Below are 17,597 nucleotides of genomic sequence, written 5' to 3'. Positions count from 1 at the left end.
GCTTTTGTAACCCTCTATCAAAATCATTCGATCTACTCATTGGCATTTAGTTTATTCAAAAGCTTTCTTAGAATATGTTTTCCGGTATTCAAGTAGGAAAGTATTGAAGATAAGAAACACATTTAATTGAAAGATAAACCAAACTATAAACTAAAAGATTTTAAGTTACATTTCATTGTTTAAACTGTATAATAAAAACAACAACATTTTAAGAAAATAAATATAATTGTAATCTGATTTTATTGGCTCTCCGATATTCATCGATTTGCACTGAACAAAAGCTTTGATAACCAGTATTAAATTTATTCTCACTGCTGTTGAGGTTTAGTTTCAATCAAAGCTTGCTTAAAGATGATTGAAGGTCTTCCAGTGTATTTTCTTACGTACTATAACTCTGTACATTACTACATATATTATAACTTGATTATTTCCCCTCTTTGTAGGAATAGCTTCATCCTTTATGTAACACATCAGAAGTCTAGGTAAGTGCCAGGTGCGTCTCCTTGCCCACTTTATGACCAGCAATTAGTAATAAATCTGAGAGGGAGCGATAGACCATTTCGGAAATTTATTTACCAAACTGTAGGCATTTGTCTTGAGTATTCCGGCTGTCTGGGATAAATCAAAACTTTCCTTTCCATAAATAAAAGAATGGCTAATAATTACAGCACTGTCCGTTGGCCTCGTCCCGGCACATATCCTTCCTTACTGCTCCTCCCCCGAAGGAAGAAATGTAAATGAGTCTCCAGCGACTAATAAATTCCCAATTACACATGGACTTGGTCCGGCCAGGGACGTCTGATGGCCAGCACACCAAGGTCCACTCATAAAACTATGCAGGCACACCCTCTTCTTCCTCGACAACCCCCCCTTTCGTGACGTACCATGTAGCAATAAACTAAAAAGCATAAATTTCTGAAAACGACAAATTCATGCACTTGGCAAATTTTTTATAGGGGGAGAAAAACGAAAATGGAAAATCAAACGGAAAACACGGAAAATCACAATTACGTTCGAGGTGAGAGGGGTGAATCCAGGGGGAGGGAACGGAGCACTCAATGTCCAATTACGGGTGACGACGACGAGGAAGTCGATGCCGGGAAATGCCAACATCTGTGACCCCGTGCTAGATGGAGATGCGTGAATGACCTCCGGCAATCGCATTTGTTCCAACTGCCTCCTGATCCTTGTCCTCCTCATCCTTCTCCTGGTCTAATGCACGAGATGAATTCCTCTGATATCGGAAAAGCCCAGAGAGGATGCAGCTGAGGTCATTAAGTAAATATACACGGGTCAGCAGGATATCGATAAGGATCGGTCTTCAAGCATATGGAAAATTAGACAATCGATTGGAACTATAAATTGCAAGTTAGTGGGATATAAAGTAATCGTTCAATTCTAAAATCTCAACAATTTTCTTAGCTTTAATATTGAAAAAAGTACTACCTAATTAAAATTTAGTTAATTTATCATAAATTAGAAATATATATAAATCAATTTCACCTGTGTGTATAGTGCATTAAATTATAATATTTTTTGTATTAATATAATTGTAACGTTAAGGAGAACTTTTTAAATAGAAAATTATTCACAAATAGCTATTCTCTTTGCGATTCTATTAATACATTTACTATTTTATAAACACACCTTCATTAAACTTTTCCAAATCAAACGCCTTCTAACGTCTTGATTAGTTTTTTATCGCATTTTTGGGTTTAAAAATTTCAGTCAAAAGCTCAAAACGCAGTGAAGAAGTCATTTCCGACCCTATAAATCATATATATACTTGATCAGCGTTAGGAGGCGAGTCGATCTAGCCTTCTCTGGTAGTAAATAAAATGTTTCAAATTTTTCACAATTTTATAAGGGGTCACATCGTTAAAATTTCAAAAAAAAATTTGCCAAAATTTTATTTTGTTTAAATTTTAAATTAAGTATGTAGATTTATTAACGCAATAAAAACAAACTTAGAAATGCTTTCAAAATTAAAATTAATGAATTTTTGGCATAGTTATGTGTTTTTTAAACACTGATTTGTTTAAAAATTTCAATATAAAAGATCTTTAAATATTTATTTATAGAATGGGAATATTTCAGGTTTTTAAAGGGTCGAAAAACAAATATATTCTCAAAGTCATATATTTGTAAATAGATTAAATATTTTGACATATAAAAAATTACTAACATGAGACAAATCACTGTGTAAACTAACCAAAATAAAAGAAATACTTATGTATAGTAGTCCTTTTTTAATAATCCCTAAAAATATGGTAGAAATACCCCTTGTTTTTGCAATTTCCATTTACTTGGAGTCCTAACAAGTTCTCACCGAATTCGGGTCTCGTTAAAATTCCTGCGAAATCAGTGCGAAATGAAATGAACACAAAAAAAGTAAATATTTCGTATCCTTCCTTACATATGTTTTACGATATTCGTGACTCTGTGCATGTGTGTGTGTGTGTGTTTATACGAGTATCCCTGCCAGCTGTGGGGGGCTTCCCCCTAGCTCATTTGGTGGGGTTACCCCCACCCTCACAGTCGTTGATATTATTCGTTTTTATGCCTTTTTGCATACTTTATATACATATATATACATATATATTTGTGCAAAATTTATGTGCGCTATTGTTTTTATGGCATGCACCCATTTCGCCCCCAAGTGCCATATATGTGTATGTCCTGGAAGAAGGCCGAAATTGTATCCTTGTTCGAAAGGCATTTTAATGCCAACCAGGGTTTGGGTGCAAAATGGAATGGCATAGGGATTGGAATTGGGGACTGGGATTGGTTGGGTTCTCTGACTGTTCTGGCACTTTTCTGCAAATTATGGCACATGCGGCGACGTCGGCATTATGCCTGATCCTTTTGCCTTTGATATGGCACACAAAGTATGTATATATACATGCGTATGTCTGTCCATATGTAAATCCGTATATGCCGGAGCTCTGCCACTTAAGCTGCTTATGTGGCAAAATACATAAAATAAAAATAAAATGGAAAGCACAAATGGCAAGAGAGTGTGGTGGGAGAGAAAATCCTCCCATAACGAGCATTTCCCTCTGCCATATTTGTGTTATTTTATTATCATTTTTCCTTGACGATTTTTTGTCCTTGTGAAAGCTTTTCCCACAAAATGGCGACTTGTGTTATAATTCTTTTTGGTTTTTCTTTTAAATTTGGTTCCTCGGTAATAATAATAAAATATAACGACGAATTTTATTTAAGCTCAATGAATTTAAACTTATCTAAATCTTGTTTTTTGTTGAATGATGAAATATTTAATTCAAATTTCATGAGTTGTAAGGTAAGGTAAGGTCCGGGACTTATTGTCATCAAAATGATATATATAAAAATATTTCCTATATAATCCTACATTTTTCTTTCTGTGCTTTCATCTGCTCCTTAGATTTGTGCCGCTTCTTTTCTTCTTAGATGTGAATACTTACTTTTATATCTGTCAGATATGAGTTGCCATAAACTGTACGTGCTGGTGCGGGGCTTATGTGTATCTGAATAAATGTATATACATATATATATATATATATATTTATATGCCACTGATACGAATCCAATTTCTCAGCGGCAACAATAAAATACTCCGCACAGCCTTCTGTGGAGGAGGCGGAGCTGAGCTCTGCGACTGAGACGGAGGCTGTAACCGAATCCAAATCTGAGACTGAGACTGAGATGACGATAAGCGAAAATGGCGTACCGCCTTATGACGCGACTTAACGGGATTCCCCGCGTCCTGATTATGGGCATAAATACGAGCCAAAACCCCTCACCCACAACACATGCGAGGAAAATTTAAATAAACTGATAAACGAATCCACACTAAGCCCCAGCCAATGTTGATGTTTTCCAAAAGATTCCAAATGCCGAGCAGCAGAAGATACTCGTACGGCAAAGACAATAAGACCAAAGTTGCGATATACGACCAGGATATACCCGTTGTATTGAAATATATGATATATCTGAGAAAGATCTATAAATCCTAGTAAATATATTCTTCAGCTTGGAATATTTAGTGCTCTGTTAGCATCAGACTTTCTTTAATGTATTTATAAAAGCTATATCCCCTTTGATACTTAACAAATACCTTGTACAAAAATGAAGACAGGCAAGCTGCTTTAATTAAAGCCAAAAGCCAGTGGAGTTGGCAATGCAATGGTGGCTCTGCTGGACCACATCCGTGGACCTGGTCGCCAAGTCGCTTTTGTTTATGACCCGCAGCGGTCGCAGCGATCAGATACAGTATCTTCACCTGACACTGCGACTGGGTCCGCCCGATCCCGGGGCTGGACATCGGCCGGCAGTTGTGGTGGTGACAATTTATGACATACAACCTGGAACAACTCCAGCTCCTGCAAGTCCTCCTCCTGCTCCTCCTTCCTCGAACCGAGCAATGGATGCCGCAGTAGCTGCTGGCCAATGGAAAGGCGTGCTTATGAAAATCATAAACATTGAACGGCGGCCAAGCGGTGACATTCGAGCAACGAATATGCATTTTAATAAAATATCCTAAAAGCCATATAAATCACATCCGACCGGGAGCATCGCGTGAGTTTATCTGCCGGCAGTCCACTTAATGGGTTTACCATCCTCATGGAGCTGCTCCATATCTCCCTCTTTGTGCTTTTGCATTGTTTCCCTCATTTAAGTTAACTAAACTTTAAGTTGAAGGGAGGAAAGGAATACAATTCACTTTTGTTTCAATGATCTTTATGGTCTTAAGGTTTATTTAAATTAAGAAAAACTTTAGGAAAGTATCTTTTTTATTTCACTTCATATTTTACGATTTTATAAAGTCGATTCATTGGCCTTGGTCATGTTAAGAATTATTTAATCTATGGTTCCCTCAGAACCCATCAAGTGCCAACTGTCAAAATATTCAAAAACCGACACTTTTCGTCTAGACTTGTTGGACAGCCTCAGGCTCTCAGTTGGTCATACTTCTTGGCCAATTATCAATATATATCTGAGCTTGAGGAACTGATGCCGGATCCCGACATCAGGATCTCGAACTGGAGCAGCTATAATTATGACATATGACGGCACTGAGAAGCCAAGACCAAACGACCCATGTCAAAAAAGTCTACGTAAACATGAGCATAATTTGGTTCGGCTGGGAGACGTGGACGAGGGTCTTAGGTTCGTGGAATAATGATGCTGGACTCTTGACACATTTGAGTGCTAATTTTAAAAGTCTCGCACATGACCATGACCAGTCAGGGAAGCAACGATTATATATGGACAGCAGGGAAGAGGTGTCAAGAAACCACCCGATCTCGAGAAGGATCATTAACCTTGCATAATATTTTATACTAAAACCAAGAGCGTTTAAAGTAAACATAATTTTGTTGAAAATAATTTATAGCTAAAGACTCTGCTTTATCTTTAAATATGTAGTTTAGTTTAAGAACATGAATAACTCTAGTGAGTAACTATAGAATATAATAACTTCCATAATAATCATCCAATTGTACTCAAATTTTCAAAGAACATCCGTACAAAGATATATTTATCAACTTTATACCAAATTCTATTCTATATCTTTCTTTTATAAATACATCCCTTTGGGAATACCACCTCTATTTGGAGAATACTTTATTTTCCTGGCGTGTAATAATCCAAATGAAAAGTAAATACCAAAAATGAGACCATAATCAACATGGCACATTGTATACATTGTGTGCCCCGCCCATTGCACCATTGCCATCCCTTGCCACCATCGACCAGACAGACATTTAACGATAACACCCAAAGATATCAAAATCGAAATATCGTTAGACGGTCCCGCGCAAAATGCTTGACAAGCATAACAAACACAGAGCAGTACATGGGGTTCCGGGGGAACGAGAGTCCTCTGGGTCCGGGGTCTCAGCCAGGCTTTTATGATGCCACCACCCACAGCTCACCACCCACCGCCCACCGCCGACCGCCCACTGCCTGCCACCCAACATGCGACGCATTCAACATGGCGTCGGTTTCTGTTTCTGTTTCGGTCTCGACTTTCTTTTCGCTGGCTGTGGGGGCTTCCCCTTAACTCGGTTTGTGTGCGATATAAACGAAGTTTACCAAATAAATAAAAGCAGTCCCCCCCTGAGCCACCCACCTCCTACTCCTCGCTCAGCGATTGGGTTGCAATATATCGCGTACGTGCTGGCATGCCATAAATATGTGGCCCATGTAGATGCGAGGCAACAAAAATTATATTTCTGTTTGTGTTTGCAACAATTTATTTTTTTTTTCTACCGCTACCCGCCTCTCGCTCGACTGCCACGCCCACGAAAGCATTTTCCCAGCTCAACTCGTTGGGCAAATCGATAACGGTGGCCAAGGGGAGACAAAGAAGAAGGAGCCATCGACACCGAGACGATGTGGGTGGTGAGGGTTTTTCCCTCAGCTTATTAGATATAGAATATATATCTACTTGGGAGCCCTGACTAGGAGGGTAAACTTGAAAATATTTAGTGCAAGCCAAGTTGGACAGAGAAGCCGCAGGAAGGAGCTAGCCCATATCCTTTCATATTTGAGTTGCATCCAGGTGTATGCATACGAAGGACTCTCAAATCTGTCCTTCCACTCAAATATGTGCACACAATGAAGGAAATGAAGGAGGTAACTTATATGCAAAACAAGTGTACTTGATTTTTTTAAAATCTAAGATGCACTTAGGAAAAAGTTTAGGGATTTATTATACTCTACTTTAAATACTTTGAATTATTAAGAGAAGGAAAGTTCACAGCTTAAAATGAAGATAACTAAATTCTAGACAAATTAATTCTTAAGTATTTATAAGGTAACAAATTTATATTATATATCATAACCTAGAAATGTCTCGTGATGTAACCTTAATTTAAACAACAAAGTTTAAACTCTTATATAAGTAAGCCAGAAATGAAAAGCTTTAAAATAAAAGACTGCACTATACAGTTTTTAATTATAAAATATTGTCACAAACCTTCTTAAAAAATATAACAAAAATGTAGCCTTAAAAATATTCCATCACCTCTTAAAAACAGTGAAACCTCTGATTAAAATATCCTTCTTCCCACCATAAACTCCTTTTTACAGTGCTCACTTTTAAGCAGTGTCCTGCACTCAAGAGCAGCAGCTCTAAGGAAAACAAAGAAAACTTTTGGAGGGAAAAGCAAATGGAGGCTACAGAAAAAAAAGAAAAAGAAAATCTGGGCACAAGCAACAAGCCAACAAATTTAAAATGTGAAAACTTTGCAAGTAGTTGAAAGTTGGGCAGCAAGCGGCAGAACGACGAACCGCAGCAGCCGCCAGAGACAGAGAAAATTTTTCGGTGATGGAAGAAAATGGGGGGGAAATTCTTTGTCTGTCCCTCAGCTTAGAAGGGTGCAGGTGCAAACAGGATGGCCCTGGATACGGGCAGATACGGATTGAAATACAGGGGGGATACGGATACGGGACTCGATGATTTGATGTAGCTGAAAATTTGCCGCTACTGAGATTTTCTTTGTGGTTTTCGACTTCTTTTGATATGCGAAGAGCAGAGCAGAGCATTTTCCAGGAGGAGTTTGCCCCAATCCCGACTGTGCCTGTCATTTGCCAATTCAACTAAAAACTTCAAAGAACTCGAAGCGTAGAGTATGGGGGGGGGGGAATCCCCGAGGCCCGACGCCATTTTGAAAAGGAAGTGGCTGAGCTCACGCCCACAAAAAAGGAAACGCAACCACAAGTCCAAGCAGGAAGTAGTGGGTGTTATGAAATATGACGAGATATGAACTCATATTCCACCCCTGGGAAAGTCTGCCCTGCTTTTGCGCAATCGCAATTTTTGTATAGAAAAAATATGACAAGGTTGATGGTCAACCATTTGGGTTCCTTTATTACAAATCAAAATGGCTCCCATCTCTGGAAATTATAGGTTTTTAAAATATTCATAAATAAAAGAAGGGTTTAGTATGATTTTTAGAATTGTATCCTAATGTTTGGTCTACAAATTAAATATGGAAATGTTAAGATAATGACTAATGACTATGATTTTCTTGTTTATTTATTCACAATTATAATTAATGAAGATTACAGTTTAAACAAATATTATTACTGAACTTAACAAGCATATTAAGCTTTTGCTTTCTTCTCCGTGCTGACTTGTTGGGCTTTAGGCTAACAACCACAAAGGCACTTGGCCCAAATGCCAATCAAACTCTGGCGCTGGCCAAATATTATCACAAACAAGGCCGCAAAACAATGTGGAGGCCATCAATCAAACGGCACTCCTAAGGATGGCAGACGCCAGCCAAACCAATCATCCGTTTGTCCATCCATCCAGATCCGCATCCTGGCCATCCAATCACCCAATCGCTCAGGCGTATCGCAAGAACAACAACAATTTTCCAATTAAGCGACCAAAAATTTGAGCATATGATGATTATTGACGATAAGAGTCCCCGGACATGGACTCCCAACCGCCCCCAGGAATCCCACTTGGTCAGCCGAAATGTGCAAATAAATCGCACAAATTGTCCGTCCAACTGCGTCCATTCGTCCTTTTTCGTTACGACAAAGGAGCAGGAGCAGGACTCGCAGCTATCTGCGAGCATCGAAACTAAAAGTTAGCTGCGGCAACGCCAAACCAAAACAAAGAAACTTTCATTTCCAATTTTCTTGATGTATTAAATTATTTACACCCTCTTGAGCAGAGGATTCGTGTGCATGGCACACTCATATGTGTGTAGAGGTAAGTTATATAAATATATAGAAAAGTGTATACTATATATGTGGCTTTATGTTCACAATTAGATATCTTTTTTAAAAACAATACTTGAGGTAATTCAAAGTAAAGTACTTTAAAAGAAGCAATATAATAATATTAACAGTAGAAAGCCATCCCAACCAGCTATTGGTAATTTACATTTAAGTTTAACATTTATGCTAAGCTTAATTTGTTTACACAGGGCGCAAGAAGAATATTAAAAACGATTTCTAAAAGATTTATCTAATTATATGAATAATAAATATTATGGGAAAGCGTTCGCTAAAAACTCCCAGATAACATTTTAGATCAAGACCTCTAATTATCCAAAAGCTTATATTAAAAGTACATAAATAAATATACAACTTTAAAGTAGCTTATCATAATTTTCCCTTAACTATGCTCTTTACTTTCGCCAGTTCTTGAGCTTTTTTGCTTGTTGTCTTATAAGATCCGATCTTGATGGAAAGTGTCTATCACTTTTCACAACAATCCCATCAAAACACAACACCATGTGTCACCGCGTTGGGTTGGCTGGGACTGTGTCTCTCAGCTCCGCAAAAGCGAATTAATTGGGGATGGCGAAGGCGTAGCCATGGGGATGGGAGCTGTTAATTTTCACAGTTGGTGCGCAGAAAAGAAAATCTCCTCTTAACGGTATCCAACTCAATTTCACCCAGTGGGCCAGTGAGCCAAATGTGCAACGATCACCGCACGGCATCGACGGGGGAATAAACCCCGACATCACCTCCAAGCAAATGCAATTTATGATAACCAATTTGCGGACTACATACATCCATTGGCACCACCAGCAATATGTTATGCCAGCAGGCGCACCGATTTCAAGTCGAAACAACTACCAGGGGCAGTAGCCGTTGGGCTTAATCACTCTGTTGCACGCATCGTTAAGATCATCAGCCATTACTAGCCAATATTTATACATGAAGGTGTGTACTGTGTGGTGTGCGGAGCGGTTGTTGCCTCTGCGGGGGATCTGCTACTTTTTTGAGGCACTTAATAACCATATTTACTCTCCCCAGTCTCTTCTCTCTGTTTGAATAGCCATTGTTCTTCTATTTTAACTGGAAACCACGAGTTTTAAATGGAAAATGGGCAGTTCTAGTGATCTAGTGCTCGCCTTTTTGAAGAGAAACTGCCAGTGGGTGGGTAGTACTGGTCTTACGTAGTACTTACAGAGTACTAAGAGAAAGAATTCCTTATATTTTTCTTTTTTATTAATATAAATTAATATTACATGATATTATCTGAGCCCTTACAAAGTAGAAACTGTGAGATAACCATGTAAAAGAACGTTGCGGTGGAGTATGCTCGATCATGAGATACCCAGTACACAAAGTTTTGTACATTACATTTAAATAAAAATGTGAGCATCTAACGAAGACTATTATTAACTATTATTTTAATCTATAAACACCCTTAGCCATAAGAATTTTGATTAGATCATTACTAATGCCAAAATGTATTTATCTCAATTATTATAATCTCAATATTATAAGGATACCGGCATAATGGGGTCTTATACGTAATATATTAAACACTTCATGATACAATATTTTGGAAAAATTTAGTTACATATTTTTTTAAAATTTTCCTTGAAATGTTTTACTGGTTATTAATAAGGAATCAAATTACAAAATGAAATATATTTAACCTTTGGCATTCATTGGCTTCTGGGTCTTCATAATTCTCCAAGAAAACCTTAAATATGTATATTCTATGTGTATTAAATCGGTGTTTTTTAAATACTACTTTTTTGAGTAAATTAAAATTTTTTAAATATCACAACTAAGCCAAAAATGCATTAATTTCGATTCGGAAAGCGGATTTGTGCTAGTTCTTAAACGGCTAACAAATCTGCATAATGAGTTTTAAGATTTTAAATATTAATTTTTGACAAATTTTGACAATTTTAAAAAATTTTATAAAATTTTGAAATTTTTTCCTTCGTGACATGGCTAGATCGATTAATTAATTAATTAATGATTTTGATGCTGATCAATAATATATATAGTTTATAGTGTCGAAAATGACTCCTTCACTGCTTTGCAAGCTTCTGACTTAAATAATAATATCCTGAACTAAAAAAAAAAAAAATAATCACACAGTTTACAACTATAATAATTTTGTTTTTTGATCAGATGGTTCCTATGTCACCTAGAAAGAACTAGAAACCTTATTAAATAAGTATTCTTTAGCGTCAGAAACAAATGTTAAAGTTTTAATTTTAAATATTTAAGGAGTAAGTATGAAAATTATTTAAATTGAATTACTCAAAAAGCATCACTGATGGATGAGTGTAATTGTAATACCACCGATGGGATACAAAATGTTTATAGAAATCGAAAAGTGCCAGCAGTCCGTCGACGCCGAATATGAATGCGAGAGCGGAGCATCGTTGGGCATCCATCCGTGGTTGGGTAACGAAAACATGTCAGCGCACAAAGCCGGCTGAAGGCATCGCAAAATACATATGGCCAATGCTAATTGCCCTCCCAAAGCAGCTGCCGATCCGTCTTCATCTCGAACTCAGGTCCAAGATCCGTCTGCATCCCATCGAGCACGCTAGTTCTTTCCGTCTGAGTGCCTCGCAGTCTCGGGACGCAATTTATAAAAGCTCTCACCGCCCAGCGATTTCGCTGCAGTAGCATCCCAAGATCGTCGACGACTGGCTGTGGATATACAATAGCAGAGATCAGTTACAAGAACACTAAATCAGGACACTGGATAGCTGAATCACACACAAACACACAACTATTAAACGATGAAGCGTCTCGAGTGGCTGCTGCTCCTGGCGTTGGTTGCCTCCGTCTCAACGGCGGTGGCTCCGCGAAGACGACGCCACAGTACAGTGGAGACGCCCTCCTCCAGTCTCAGTGATTGGGGATGGGATCTGGGCCCAGAGATGGCGCTTGTGAGAAGAGTCTACGATGACTGTCAGGACAAGAACGACTTTATAGGATGCCTCAAACAGAAGGCGCTTCATGCTCTGTCTCGAGCCTTGGATCAGGACTCTATTAAGATCGCGGATGGCCTAGTGCTGGAGAAGCAGAACCAAACCGAACCGGACAGTATCTTGTCCTCACTGACAGATGCCCGACAGTTTGGTGGTTTGGCTCCTATCGATCGAGCCCTTCTCTCCAAGGCGGATAAACTCATACGGACGCACACGCTTAAGATTGACATGGACGTTGGCAGCGGCAGCGATGAGGTTGTGGGACGTGGCCATGAGCACAGCCACAAGAAGAAGAAGAAGCATAAGGAAGGCGGCCACATCAAATACGTGGTGGCTGCCCTGCTCACCGCCATGGGAATCGCTGGTCCTTTGGGCCTAAAGGCTCTAGCGACGATTGCTGGCAAGGCGTTGGTCATCAGCAAGGTGGCCCTGACTATTGCCGGTATCATAGCGCTGAAGAAGCTATTTTCAACCGACGGCGGCGAGGAGCACAGCTTCCAGGTGCACGCCGGAGATAACAACAGGTGGGTCTGCAAGAGATTTACATAGGATTAATATAGAACTTGGATCTCAAATGAGGGAAAACTCCTCCAAAACTGAACCCAATGTAATTATTGTGCATTTCTCTTTCAGGCGCAACACCTATGTGATCCGGCCGGTCTCCAAGACGACCGCTGGGGCAGGAGGAGTCGGTACCGTGGGCGTAACAGCCGCGGGTGGCAGCTCTTCGGTGGATCCATATCGCTACTACTACGAGTACCACCAGCAGTAAAGCGTTTCCGCCGGCGTATCCGGTCGGATGGGTGTCTGGAGAACTCTCCGCCGTTTAACCGGCGGAGTCCTGAAGCAGCTAGGCTACCAAAGAAACGATCCACAATCAATCGGGGTTCGAATACCGCCCCCATAGCCGCCTGGCAGCAGCCGTTCACCTTTATGTAGCTTTTAAGACATAGGCTAACCTATATTGAAGTTGGCCCAGACGCCGATTAACCCTAATAATAAACTAATATTAAACTAAATCAATATAAAAATCTTGGGGGGTTAGATATAGAAGGATTCGAGAAGGTTCCACGTGCTCCACATGACTTATTGACAAATACATACATTGCAATGAATATCATGTAAAAATTATCGTTAACTTTAAACTTTTAGAGGTTATGTATGCAATTTTTAAATATCGAAAAATATTGAAATGACAGATACATATATTGCGATGAATATCATGTAAAAATTATCGTTAACTTTAAACTTTTAGAGGTTATGTATGCAATTTCATGTTAAAAATATCGGTAACTTTTAACTTTTAGAGGTTATGTATGCAATTTTTAAATATCGAAAAATATTGAAATTATTTTGAAAATATTGTAATCATTGAAAAATATAATATTACTTGGTATATTTGTCTCTTTTGAGCTCTTGGTATATTTGTCTCTTTTGAGCTTATATCAAAAAGAATAACGATTCACCGAACATATATCGGACCGGTGAAATACTGATATATGGCATCAAATATCGAAAAATCGATTTATATATATCATCTGTCAAAAATAGGTTAAGACAAATTTCATTCTCTTTTATTCAGCTTACGAAGTCACATGTGTTAACTGCGAACCGGAAGTGTAGTCTTTAATCAGAATCATCCGATATAGTGTAGGTGGCGGCATTACGAGTGCCTCGGACGTTGCTCAAGAGAGTTTGTTGCCTTCCAGAGGAGCGCTGTTCGAAAGTGGAAAAAACGTAAGCTAGATAAAAAATTTTGCAAAAAAAATTTTCCATACCGTAGTATTGACAGACACATCTAACTGGGCTCTGCCACGGGCAGCTGTTGTGGCAGCAGCACGGCCCCGAGTGGTGGCACGGCCACGGCTACCTCGTCCCCGTCCCGTAGTGGGGGCATCGGTTGTGTTCGGTTCACTTGCCAAAACAGATGAGAATTTTTCTTCCGGCTTCACTTTGATTCCCCTAGCATCGAGCATTTTTAAGAGGTCCTCGTGTTTGTGGCGCACGCGGAAACTTTCTAGTGCATCGTCAATATTCTCATCGTTGGGCAGGGTTTCCATTAAATAATCCACTGCTTTTTCCTTATAGAACCTGCGTTGCATAGGTTGCATGGGTTAATATGCGAAAAATAATTGTATGTGTTTTTATGACTTACTTGACAATGTTTTCGGCAGCATTGGCATCTTTTCGTTCCACCAGGCGATAGGTCATCTCGGCCAAGGCCTTTGAGTGTAGTAACCTTAAAGGTTTCTTGGTCTTTGCCTCGTCGAAATAACGATCTACTAGCTCTTCCACACGTGTGGCATTATCCGCTTCCTAAAATGTATTGAAAGGGTAATTAATAAGTAAGAGAATTGTATCCTTTATGCCTACCAAGGCTCGTCGCAATGCCTCCTTGTCCAGGTTAACAGCCTCCATCTTGGTCCGCTTGATTAGCTTGCTAAACAGCACCACATCCTGAACATTGGCTACCCGCGTGCCAAACATCTGGCTGAATCGGATTGTGTTAAACATGCACGACTCGTCGGTGTAGAGCAACCGCAGCCGGATGAGCGGCAGTGTGGGCTGCCTGGGGTGACCTGTCAGCTGGTCCTTTGCCTGCGCAATCATGGCTTCTACCCGTTCCTTGGCAAATCGAAATACTTTAGTGGAGGCATCGCCCTCGTTCAGGCCTAACTCTTCGGCGCGATCAGGCAGGACAATAGAGTCGTAGACAAAGGGACGCACTGTCTGCAGTGGAAGCTCTTTGAGCTTGAACTTGTTCTTGTAGATCTCGAGCAGGCCGACGTGCTTCTTCTTGGCCTCGCCCTCAGACAGAGACGTGGGCACAGAGGAGCCCGGTTGCGAGACATAGAATCCCTTCTTGGCATTGACCTCCGGCTCGATACGACAGTCGTGTTCGTGACCCCAGATCACCAGGTGCAGAAACGCCGGCAGCGAGTCCTCGGGCAGATAGTTTTTTGGCCCGCGATCTGCACGGTTTTGATGTACCACCAGCAGGTGGAACCACTCGTCTTCCTCCTCGCCCTCCTTGCCGTCTTCGCGTTGCTTGTCGGGACAGTTAAAGTTCACCTTAAAATCCTTGACCAGCCTAGCCAATCGTCCGTCGTGGATGTGGCTCAGCCCGTACAGGGCCATCTGGCTCTCACCCTTGCGCATCAAAATAGGACTGATTTCCACCTGACTGAGGTCCGTCCAGCGGCCAAAGTAGTTCACCAGGCCCGTGGTGCTCAATAGATCCAAAGAGCTCAGACGGCCAAAGCCACTGGGATCGTCGTGATTGCCATGGATGGAGAACACTGGGATGGCAATGTTTAGATTGGGATCCTCGTAGTTTACCGACTGGTTTACAGCATTGTGAAAGCACTGTGCCTGGTCGCTGAGGATTTCCAGGGAAACGGGCCGATCACCAAAGGTGTAACGCCGTAGGAGTTCGATGCATCTGTTGAACAATGGGAATTAAAACTATAGGACTCACAATAGAAAAAAGGTTTGCCACTCACTTGTGCATGGAATTCTGGCTGGGTACTGCGTCGTGAAACAGGTCGCCGCCCAGCAGGATCATGTCCACGTCCTCGGACACCGCGAGCTCTAGAATCTCCTCAAAGGCAGTGAAGCTGTCCTCCCCGCGCACCGCATCCTTTTCGCCGTATCCCAAATGGTTGTCAGTGGCTACCAGGATGCGAATCACATTGTCCGCGTCCTGCTCTGCTCCTGTAGTATCGCCCATGGCGTTGTTATTTTGTTTAAAATAGAATAAACACAATTTTAGTTGCCGCCTTAATTTCGCCAGAACCAAACCGATAGCAAGAGAGCAAACTATCGAGGGCGACGCAATTCCAATGTTGGCGAGTTATCGTAATCGCTCTGTATATCGATAAGGCGCCGCATTTAAATTAACAATTGATAACGTAAGGTTATTAAACACTGTCGTCTCCTCTCAACCAGATATTTTTAAAAAACTTAATAATATATAAGTATGTAAAATATATATTAATAATTTCATATAAATTTCCCTACACAACTAAAAATCGCTGTAAACTTACAATTTATAAAAACCTAGATTATATATAAAAGATCATTCTGTATGCTGGCTTCACATTAACGCTTACTGATGAGTGTGAGCTTTGTCCCGTCTTTCCGATCGATCACAGCCCTTTTGATCGCTCAAGTACAGTTTGAGTTAATTATTCAGTCCAGATATGGCATTATGACTTCATGGATGACATCCTTCCGTGTATGCCAGGCAAGGTGATGGACATGGGGCTTTACCACGATGATGAGTTTGTCCGCCTCCTGCAGGGTCTTAATACCGATGGAGTCGTCGGTGAAGAACTTTCGATGGTAAAATGGAATCACATCTAGGTTTTCGTCGTAGTAACTAAAGTGACTAAAGGGGATTGAACCTTACGTTATTTTATTTTTTTTAACGAATAAACACCGCAGAGATATTACCTGGACTGCCAGGGCGTGATTACATCGTCGTTGGGTCCCCCAATCATGACCAATTTCTCGAGCCGCACCATTCCCATCTTGAAGGATGTGGAATTTGAGGTTCTTTTCTCATTGTTGATCAGTGGCAGGAACTCGCTGTATTTTAAATACAGATCCTGCTCGTGCGGATCGTTCCAGTAGCCGCCCACAGAGGTGTGTTGACCCACACGGGAGTAGAAGAGCTCGAATGCCGTCTTGGCCGCTAAATCGGGAAATATCAGATGGAGGAAACTGGCTGAAAATAGAAGGGATGATTAAAATGAAGTGTATATATATATTATTTTGTGAGGGCACAGAAAGATTGGAAAATAACCCTATTATTTTTAGAATTCTCAGTGAGGTTACATAATTCTAAATTTTAATGTGGATTTCTTTTGAAAAATATACAAAAGAAACGATATAACAAAGAAAAGAAACAAAGCGAGTCGAAGTAATTATAGGAATCGTTACTTTTACAACACATATGCTCATTAAAACCGAGATATGACGGTTCGGTATATATCAACAACTTATTTGTGATTATAAAAATGCATAAACCATTAGCACTCTGATTGTTTCCTGATGAAATTACGCCAAACTTACTTCCATATTGCCCCGCCTGTGGCGATGATAGGGATATGAAGGTCTTGACGTTGTGATTGGGCAAACTTTGGATGGCCGCCCGTGCCAAAAGACCGCCCTGGGAGTAGCCTGGGAAATGCAATTAAAGGGTTAGATATTAAATGAATTAATTCAGGGTAGTTTAGACTACAACATACCCAGCACAATGATGCCCTCCGGATGTAGCTTGCCCACTTCGTTCAGGTAATCCCTGACCTGATCAACCTGCCGCCAGGCGTTCTCCAGACTGTACCATCCGCTGAATTTATCGCAGTTATAAACTATGGTTCCGGGATGAATCTAAGAATTACGAAAACAAACATAAATTGCGCTGTTTAAGTAGACTTTGACCTTGTTATTGGGGGTCTTTTGCTTGTAAACAATAACAAGGGGAGTCCAATAACAAACCTTCTCTATTTCCCGCACTAAAAAGGTCATGGACTCTGGTCCGGAAAGGATTCCATGCAGGATTACCACCGGTTTGTAGGCAAGTGTACCGCTGAGAATCGAGCAAGAGGCCAATGTCGCCAGCAGGATGTGTGGTTGTAGCCTCATTTCGCAGCAAACAATAGATTTCGCTTAAAAGAGTTGTTGTTGATGTATCCGTATCTTCAGCTGTTTCTCTTCTTCTTTCCCACGAGCCATTCTCATTGTGAAGCGGACGCATCCAAATGCTGAATGAATGGAGTTATCGCCTATCGATTACAGATTATACATTTTGAATTCGAATACATTGCGGCACGAATGTTAGGAATAAATTTATACCTTAAATTGCTTAATTTATTTATTTCTTATCTGCAT

At 40.3% G+C, this 17,597-nt stretch overlaps 3 protein-coding genes and 1 long non-coding RNA gene across 4 annotated transcripts; 1 reads left to right on the top strand and 3 right to left on the bottom strand.

Annotated features, from left to right (window-relative positions):
* Positions 1–10,946: 10,946 nt before the first annotated feature.
* LOC147644035 (uncharacterized) lies at positions 10,947–11,637 on the bottom strand. The gene is made up of 2 exons (XR_015271264.1): positions 11,502–11,637; positions 10,947–11,418 (listed from the first exon to the last, which is right to left on the bottom strand). It is a non-coding gene; the product is annotated as an uncharacterized LOC147644035 (long non-coding RNA).
* Positions 11,511–12,474, top strand: Osi21 (Osiris 21). Its single transcript, XM_086831115.1, has 2 exons — positions 11,511–12,226; positions 12,336–12,474. Exons 1-2 carry the CDS (start codon positions 11,511–11,513, stop codon positions 12,472–12,474), a joined length of 855 nt encoding a protein of 284 aa, XP_086687241.1.
* Positions 12,475–13,250: 776 nt separating this feature from the next.
* mre11 (double strand break repair nuclease mre11) lies at positions 13,251–15,727 on the bottom strand. The gene is made up of 5 exons (XM_020951352.2): positions 15,206–15,727; positions 14,076–15,144; positions 13,858–14,018; positions 13,481–13,793; positions 13,251–13,418 (listed from the first exon to the last, which is right to left on the bottom strand). The coding sequence occupies exons 1-5, from the start codon at positions 15,430–15,432 to the stop codon at positions 13,329–13,331; spliced, it is 1,860 nt and encodes a 619-aa protein (XP_020807011.2). The 5' UTR covers positions 15,433–15,727; the 3' UTR covers positions 13,251–13,328.
* On the bottom strand, positions 15,677–17,502 carry Ppt2 (palmitoyl-protein thioesterase 2). The gene is made up of 5 exons (XM_020951363.2): positions 17,205–17,502; positions 16,955–17,096; positions 16,779–16,886; positions 16,158–16,431; positions 15,677–16,092 (listed from the first exon to the last, which is right to left on the bottom strand). The coding sequence occupies exons 1-5, from the start codon at positions 17,349–17,351 to the stop codon at positions 15,894–15,896; spliced, it is 870 nt and encodes a 289-aa protein (XP_020807022.2). The 5' UTR covers positions 17,352–17,502; the 3' UTR covers positions 15,677–15,893.
* Positions 17,503–17,597: the final 95 nt, after the last annotated feature.

This window comes from Drosophila serrata, unplaced genomic scaffold (genome assembly GCF_035046125.1).
Source record: "Drosophila serrata isolate PLE 108 unplaced genomic scaffold, ASM3504612v1 contig_240, whole genome shotgun sequence".
Taxonomy (NCBI): domain Eukaryota; kingdom Metazoa; phylum Arthropoda; class Insecta; order Diptera; family Drosophilidae; genus Drosophila; species Drosophila serrata.
This window is presented reverse-complemented; position numbering and strand designations above follow the sequence as displayed.